This window comes from Chaetodon trifascialis, chromosome 8, assembly GCF_039877785.1.
Source record: "Chaetodon trifascialis isolate fChaTrf1 chromosome 8, fChaTrf1.hap1, whole genome shotgun sequence".
Lineage (NCBI taxonomy): Eukaryota > Metazoa > Chordata > Actinopteri > Chaetodontiformes > Chaetodontidae > Chaetodon > Chaetodon trifascialis.
Window position 1 is genome coordinate 991,306 of NC_092063.1, and position 8,695 is coordinate 1,000,000.

At 46.6% G+C, this 8,695-nt stretch overlaps 2 protein-coding genes across 3 annotated transcripts in view; both read left to right on the forward strand.

The window, feature by feature from the left end:
• The window catches only part of cacna1fb (calcium channel, voltage-dependent, L type, alpha 1F subunit), a 37,991-nt gene extending 35,267 nt beyond the window's left edge, over positions 1–2,724 (forward strand). For both annotated transcript variants that reach the window (XM_070967871.1, XM_070967872.1), the window contains one exon: positions 44–2,724. In XM_070967871.1, the coding sequence (XP_070823972.1) occupies positions 44–307 (264 nt within the window). In that variant the 3' untranslated portion in view covers positions 308–2,724. The remainder of the gene's footprint in view (positions 1–43) is intronic.
• Positions 2,725–5,027: 2,303 nt separating this feature from the next.
• Positions 5,028–8,695, forward strand: part of sypa (synaptophysin a) — a 14,086-nt gene continuing 10,418 nt past the window's right edge. Inside the window, exon 1 of the mRNA XM_070967907.1 lies at positions 5,028–5,166. Within this exon, the coding sequence (XP_070824008.1) occupies positions 5,149–5,166 (18 nt within the window). The 5' untranslated portion in view covers positions 5,028–5,148. The remainder of the gene's footprint in view (positions 5,167–8,695) is intronic.

Here is an 8,695-nt window from a genome sequence, read left to right on the forward strand (position 1 = left end):
AGTTCAGTCTGGCTGTCGTCACTGACTCTTCTTCTCTCTGCAGGTTCTGATTTCGGAGGGTCTTGGTCTTTACGCTCGAGATCCGAAGTTTGTGGCTTTTGCCAAGCGGGAGATCGCCGACGCCTGTCACATGACCGTGGACGAGATGGAGTCTGCTGCCAGTGACCTGCTCGGCACGGGAAGCCACGGTTTCCTCGGCAACTCGGCCACCGACCCCGCTGCGCTCTACAGCGATGAGGAGCCAATCAGGACGGGCCACGATGAGGACGAGCTGGCTGACGAGATGACCTGCGTGACATCATTCTGATGGACTGAAGCAGTGACCAATCAGAGATAAGACTGAGATGGGCGTCACTTACTGACAGGGCAGGACAGGACAGAGGGGAGGACAGAGTAACATTGACTGAATAAAAGGTTAAAGGTCATCATGCAGGTAAATTTAGACGTTTTATGGACAGTTTTCAGAGAAGAGAGGAGGACGGTAATAAAGGAAGGATGAAGAGGAAGGAGAGAAGGGAGAACTGTGAATACGAAGACAGAACGGTTCAGAGACAAACAGGACAAAAGGAACTGAGGACAGACAGAAGGAAAAGACGGAAACAGCAAAGACGGAAATACAAGAAGGAGAGAGGAGGGTGAAAGAAGGATGAAGAGGAAAATGGAGGAAGAACTGAAGGAAGAAAACAAAAGTAGAAAATTTACAGGAAAGGGTTCAGAAGAAGGAAAAGACAGGACAAAAAAGACAGGAATGAGTCAAAGGAAGGACGTACTACGAAAGGAGATGAGAGACAAGTCAAGAAGTGAAGGAACATTCCTGAGTCGTCTCATCTCTTGACGGAAGACGACCGTCAGCAGAGCGTCATTCGGTGCTGTCACGTCGTCATGGTAACACGTTTTGTCAGCTAAACACCAAACTTCAAGCGCCATAATTCAATAAATGATAAGCTTTACCACAAGCTAATAGAGCTACATCAAGAGTGAAAAAATACACCAATGCTAACAATAGCGCAGTAACCACCAGTAGCTACGTAGCGTTAGCTACTGGTCACAGGTCACAGCAAGAGCCATACACTGCTAGCTAACCGCAGGAGGAAGTGATCAGGCACCTACTCTTACGTAGCACTGAGTTCAGATGGAGCTAGTTAGCGCTAACCAGCTAAATAAAGATCGTGCCATAACCGATTAGCTTGGAATGCAAACTCTGTCTCAAACATGGGAGAAGTGCAGCCAGAGCGCACCTGAACGACTCCTCTCCGGGCAAGAAAACAGAAACTCACAATTCATGTCATTGTTTTAAGTGCTCAAAGATCCAATCATCGTGAACACATCATAGAGCCTCGATCCCCGGGTCAGACGGGGCCTTTCTGTGTGAAGTTTGCATGTTCTTCCCGTGCATGCGTGGGTTCTCTCCGGGTACTCCGGCTTCCTCCCACAGACCAAAAACATGCTCATTAGGTTAATTGATGACTCAAAATTGTCCGTAGGTGTGAGTGTGAGCATGAATGTTTGTCTGTCTTTGCATGTGGCCCTGCAATCGGCTGGCGACCGGTTCAGGGTGTACCCCGCCTCTCGCCCATTGTAGCTGGGATAGGCTCCAGCCCCCCGCAACCCCAAAAGGGATAGGCGGTATAGATAATGGATGGATGGATGGAAGTTTTCATTAGCTGCCAGTAGCCTTTAAGCTAACGTGGTCCACTGTACTGCCTGATGCTAACGTCACTTAGCGACATGTTTGGCCGACTGCTGTGTCATTCTGAGTGTGATAAAACTAATCATGTAACTTCATCATCAGCTTAACACGGATCATGTGATATGTCATACATTCATTCTTGTATTCAAACAAACGTCGCTGCACTCAGACTGTGGCACTTGGCAGCAAGCTAGCTAATGTTAGCTTAGCTGTGGCATCCATCAAACACGCCGTCATGAACTGATTCGTGTCAGCAGCATCAGTCGCTCGGTTTCTGGCCTCAGATCAAAACTGAAAAATACACCAACAACTTTAAAGATGGCTGACACTAATGAAGAAAGCCTAGCTAACAAAAATTAGCCAGCTATAATGCTATCATGTTAGCGACTGTTTTCTCAAATGGCCTGTTTCTGACAATAACCACCGAGGACAAGAGGAAGACTGAAGGACAAGGAGACAAGTTGCTGAGTGAGGTTTGAGCTCAAAGTCGACCAACGTTGAACTTTTCACGTAAAAGACGAATGAGAGCGAACGACGATCAGCAGTGAGTCCAGTGAACGAGCCTTCAGAGGCGTCCAGTCAGCTGAGTCTCTACGTCTGTCCCAACAGCTCATGTCTTTAGAGACGTGTTGGACATCCCGCTCGGCGGCTCGCTGAGCAATGAGGATGAAGAAGTTTCTCTTTTTCATTCGTGTGTATTTTTAGTCTTGAATGGGACACGAACTGAAGAGACCTTTTTGTTTCTCTGTCTTCTATTGGACCAGAGAAACTGACTTCAGTGTATTTTTTTTTTTTTTTTTATGTTTGAAAGTTTCTATTCGTTCCGACCGTCCAGTGGTGTTTCTGTCTCATCTAAACTTTTGTGTTTCTGTCTTCTTTGACTTTTCTTTCCAGCTGTTTGGACAGTTTCCCAGCAGTTAAGGGCTTTTTAATTCCACACCTGGATCCCCCAAAAATCCCCCTCAGATGTTGAGAGCTGCCACGTTCGGCTGAGAAACAGCTCGGTCTGAACCTTCGTTTACCTCAAATAAAGACTGAAGACAAGACGCTGTGTGACTCCATCTTCTTTCCAACCACAGCACATTTTCTTTTGTTCAGTCTCTAAATGAACGATATTAGTGATGTTAATGAGTCACAGATACGGTTTGAACTTCTCTGCTGCAGTCAGCTGAACAGAGAGTGAAACCAGAAGTAAGAAAGGCTCTTTCAAACCCACAAACGGTTCTAATGTGTCAACATGATAACCAGATGTTTCTTTAAAAACAGGCTGTTGTTCAGTCTGTCTTTAGTGGCCTTAAAGGGACGTTTTCATAGAACTGGTCTATGCAGTAGAAGGACAAGGCCTGTGGTAGAAAACCTACAATAACCAGAATGCACTGGGCCCATCAGACGCTCCGGCCACAGGGTGACGCACTGCAAGCTGGACGGTTTCAAACCCTCTCGTTCAGCCAAACAAAACACTGAAATACGTTTCTGAAAACATCTGAGAAGAAGGTCCAAAAAGGTCACGGAGGGACATGCTGCCGTCCAGGGGATGTCTTCTTCAGGGACGAGAGGAATGAGAAAGTTTCAGTCCATCAGTCCACAGAGTGTCAAAGAACAGTTGATGGAGGAAGCTGACCCTGAACCAGCTTTATTAAAACCAACAGCTGACAGCATTTACAAAAAACAATAAAGTTTCTCAGATTGAACGTTAAAGATCTTCTTACAGGTCGAAAAGGATTTCCACATCAGCAGTCACCAAGTAAGTGTTACACACAGCGTCCAGCTGATTCACAATCAGGTCTGCAGCTTACGGCCGACTCCGCTAACTCAGCTAGCTCTGCTAGCTCTGCTAACTAAGGTAGCGGAGCTAGCGTGGTGTTTCATGGGGGGCTCTGACGTTTCACCGCTCAGATTGTTCAGTGACAGAATCTGTTTTCTTCACAATCACTAAATCTGATTTATCAACACAGATGAAACACGGCCGAGACAAATATTTGTATTGATTTTTTTTTAGATTTTATTGATCATGTAATTAATAATAATAATAATAATAATAATGTAATTCAGAATAATGAGTCTGTCCCACAGTCATAACAGAAGAAGTGGACTTTGTGGACAGAGAAGAGTCTAAACTGTGAGCAACTCGGTGTGAGGACACATGAAGACCATCCACTCAGACTGCTGTTATAAAGACACAATAGACCAGGGACACAGTGACCATCACAGCTGATCCCAGAGCAGTCTGTCTGTCCATCCTTCAGCTCTGTGTTACATCAGAGAACTGATCACAGATTGGATCAAAGGCAGTCAAGCTAATCACAAAGAGTGCACAAAGAGACACAAGCCCACTTTCTGTGCAGACAGGAAGTCAAAAGACAAAATAAGGGCGTGTCTCTGGATGGTGATGACGGTCAGGGCTGATGTCCTCTCAGCTCCCTCTGCTGTCTGACAGACGTCACTGCAGGAGACTCAGTTTGACCTGAAGCAGTCCAGAGGTTCAACATCTGGACTCAGTCATCCCCCTGAGGCTGGTCCATCAACTTCAGTTCAGAGACACTTCTCGTTCTCTCCACAGCTTTGGTGTCTGCACTGTCCAATTTGTCCAAAAATCTGGAATCACATCTACATACAGCGTGAATAATAATGATGATGAAGATTATTTGTTTATCACCTTTTAGCCAAGAAAAAAACACATCAAATGAACAAAAAACTGGAGAAAAAAAAGAGACAGAAAATAAAACCAGTGAATCATCGAATGGAGCCAAAATAGAAACTTTGAACAAGTTCAATCAAGTAAAATTCACCCTGTGGACAGACGGCTGCGGACAGACGGCTGAGGACAGAGGCCTGTGGACAGACGGCTGAGGACAGAGGCCTGTGGACAGACGGCTGCGGACAGAGGCCTATGGACAGACAGCTGGGGACAGAGGCCTGTGGACAGATGGCTGGGGACAGGAGGAGGTCTCAGCTCCTCAAAGGTTTTAGTTTTTTAAAGTGGACTCATTTCCAGTCAAACATCATGTCCTGACCTGCAGAAGACAACCAGAAGACCTGTGCAGGTCTGTGAGGACCTGATGGGGACAGGGGACCTGATGGACCTTCATGATGTCTTATGTCTTTTCTTTGCATGTGAAGCTTTGACTTTTTTCTGTTTCTTAATGACTGCTGGACAGTCTGTCTCACCACACACGCACTCACTGTGAAGACGGTTCTTTGACAAAAGTCACAAACTCGATCCGGATCAATAATCAGTAGAGATCCGGATCGATCCGCACTTTCTTTATTTTTCTGTGTAAGTCAAATATAATCAGAGATAAAGATGAAGAGCAGATGATTCTTTGGTTCATAGTAAATCAGAAAGAGATGACGCGGACACAGAGGCGGCCTCCTCCTCATCCTCCTCCTCCTCCTCCTCTTCCTCCCCCTCCTGCTCCTCCCTCCATCTCCTCTCGCTCCTCTCGACAGGCGGCAGGATGGACGTCGTAAATCAGGTACAAACAGCCAACATGCAGCTTTTCTTTCATCATCCTGTCTCATTTTGTCCATCGGTGTGTCTTCAGGTGCGCTCGCAGCTGCTCGGGGTGTGTTTGTGTCGTGTGTCCGCGCGGCGGCGACGGACGTCCGCCTGTGTGTGTGTGTGTGTGTGTGTGTGTGTGTGTGTGTGTGTGTTTGTGTGTGTACATGTCGGCCGCAGCGGAGAACCGAAGACTCCCAGAGACGAAGCTCACAAATGTCTCTGCTGTCTTTCATTAGTCAGACATCAGAAACATGGACGCGCTCCGTCTTTAATGTGTGCGAACTGAACGGGACCGTCAGACCCAGCGGCGGGTCTGTGCGGGTCCTGCGGGTTCTGTGGCAGGGGGAGCGGGGCTGTGGTGGGCTTTCAGCCATGCGTTTTGTCTGCAGGAGGACGGAGCTAAAAGCACAAACCGTCCAAACGTCGATGTTTGTGAAGCTGTGCGCGTTCGCGCGAGGACACGATGAATGTGTGTGTGTGTGTGTGTGTGTGTGTGTGTGTGTGTGTGTGTGTGTGTGTGTGTGTGTGTGTGTGTGTGTGTGTGTGTGTGTAAAATGGCAGCCAGAGGAGGAGGAGGATGCTGGTCATGGAGATGTTGTTGTTGCGGGTCTGAACCGGCTCCGCTCTTGCGGACTCTCCCGGTCTCCCCGCAGACCGGGTGCCGTGTTCCTGAACCCGGTTTCACCCGGATTCACCTGCTCCTCCTCCCCCTCTTCCTCTTCCTCATCCTCCTCCTCCTCAGCAGCTGCTGCCTCATAAGATGGAGCCCGACAGAAAAAACAGCCCGTGTTTACTGGAATATTCCTCAAATCCTACGACAGCGTGTAATACTGCAGTATTACTGCAGTATTACTGTGAGTGACTGTGTTTCAGAGCTTCTTCTCTTCATGTCAGTATTGACCATCTCTGTCTCATTAATTCCTCATCAAACTGATATTTTCTGATATTTTTCATCTTGTTTCTGAGCTGCTGGTCTCAAACATTCCTCAGTTGTAGAGTATTGTGGTGCATTCAGGGCCATGCTGACCTGATCGGGGGTCTCATGCCTGAAAGCAGCTGCAGGTCCCCTGCCAGGGCCCCTCTTCTTGGACCAGTCTCTGCAGGGACGGTTCACTTAAAGAGATCAATAAAAAATATTTCAATCAAGCTCATTTGGGTTATTTCCTGGAAACTTTCTGACGTCTTTGGCTCATTTTGCTCTTTTCACGTCAAACATCTGCTGATTCCAGTTTGCTCTTTGTGGTTTTTGTAGATGAGATTCTGTCATAACTCTGAATTTCATGTTCCTGTTTTACTCCTGTAGTCGGGGCCCAGGAAAAATACTCCATTAACATCACTGCACTATCACACACACTACCACACGTACTACAGTATTTGGTTCCTGTAGTGGTGCAGCAGTGTGATGTTGCGTTCAGGGTCAGCAGTGTGTTCTGTGGTAACAGTGCAGCACAGTTTAGAATCGGATCACGTTTAACTGATAAAGTAATCAACCTGTACAGTATGTCCTCTGACATGTACTGCAGTATCATAAAACTGTATTTACTTTCTGTAATTCTAGCTTCCTTTCCTGTGAGATACTGAACACTGAGCAGCTTTTTCTTTGTCAGCGTTTTTAGAACAACGTCAGGGTTTTGGGAACTTTGTCGTTTTACAAACATTTTAAAAGATGTTCCCTTCAGAGTACATTTACTCAAGTATGACACAGTACAATGAGGTACCAGAGTATTTCTGCTACTTTATACATCTGTCAGTACTTCTCAGAGGCAAATGTTTACTTCACTGCACCTGCAGTTATTGACTTTACAAGTGAAGAATTTACATTAAAAATATGATGAGTTTATAAAGTAAAGCTGCTTATATGAAGTCAGTGTGTAGTGTCACTGAAACTATTTACCAGTATTAAAGTACCTCCACCTGCAGCAGCTCCACCTGCAGCAGCTCCACCTGCAGCAGCTCCACCTGCAGCAGCTCCGGCAGTAACGTGCTGCTCTGACACTGAAGCTTGCTTTTACTGCATGAAGCTGACTGTATTAAAAGATTTAATTTTATTATTATTTATTACTGTTATTGATTATTACTGTTATTAATCGTCGCTATCATGGAAACATTTCTCTACAGTTTCAGACCTTTCATGGACTCTGGTGTCTTGGACACAGACAGACACAGTGATGTGACTGATCTGAGATCTGAATATCAAATAAAAATCAGCTGTAGTGACTGAACACAACAAAGTGAAAGCTGAGAAGAGAGACGGCTGTTTGTTTGAAGAGCAGCCGTCATCGATTGATCTGATATTAAATCATCTCTGTGTTCAGACTGACTGCAGGACGCTGACTGACCTCTGACATCCTGCACAAACCTCATGTCCTCGTTTGGTCAAACTTTCCTTCATAAGAGAACATTTCTCTCAATGAGGCAGATTTTGTCACATTGTTATCAGCACATCTGAAAGATGGAGCTTTTTTCACTTAACTCATGTCAGGCACAATGCATGATGGGAAGTGGTCCCATGTTAGCAGAGGATGTTTTAGCTCCGGTTCAGTTTGACACTCTCTGGTTTGGTCCAGTGTCTTTCTGTTCAGTTTGTCTTCATCAGCAGGATGCGTTCAGGTTCAGCACTGAGCGACGGTCACCTGTGTTTCAGCAGCGCTCAGAGTCCAACACACAGTCACAGAAGCTTTGCACCAAAAAAGAAAGAAAACAGACTTTAAACGTGTAAGGCAGCGAACACAAGCTGTCAGGAGAAAACAGCTGTGACTTTGTCATTATTATTGTTTCATTTGATTTTTATGTCTTATCTGTTTGAAGAATCACCACTTTAAGTTGAATGGTCTGCCAGTCCCTGTGTGTGTGTGTGTGTGTGGGGGGGGGGGGGGGGGGGGGGGGTGTCAGGGGCAAAGTGAACCTAGTGGGAGCTCCCAAGGCAAGCTGGTTCCAGGGGAGGGGCCAGACTAATCACACCTCCGCCCTGTGGGCCCAATACCCACAGGAATAGGCACTGGAGTGTGGTGCTTTGCATCTGGAGCTGATGCAGGAGGTGGAGCAGCACCAGCTACATACAGTTGGGCTCACTTCTATGCGGAGCACTGGTTCTAGAACCAAACTTCAGAGGCGCTGGACTCCTCCAGAGTTTCACAGGTTGAAAGGTGCTAGAAGGGTGCAGGGATACTCATGAAACTGAGCCGAGCATTGCTGTGTAGGAACTCTTCCCAGAGAATGAGAGGGTCGCCTCTATGCACTGACTTATGTACTGAACAGCAGCTCAGAGCCCCCGGCCTTCTTGGAGTTTCTGGGTGTCGTCCTGGAAAGGATTCCATCTAGGGACTCCATAGTTTTACAGCCAGACTCCAACACTCGCATGGGCAACGATGGAGAAACCTGGAGGTTGGAGACTGGGAGGAACGGCTCCTCTGTACTAGGCATGGAGTGACCAAAACAAACACCATTTTCAAGCATAAGCTAGTTCATGCAGTGCACTTGGTACCAGAACACCTTAGCCCAAA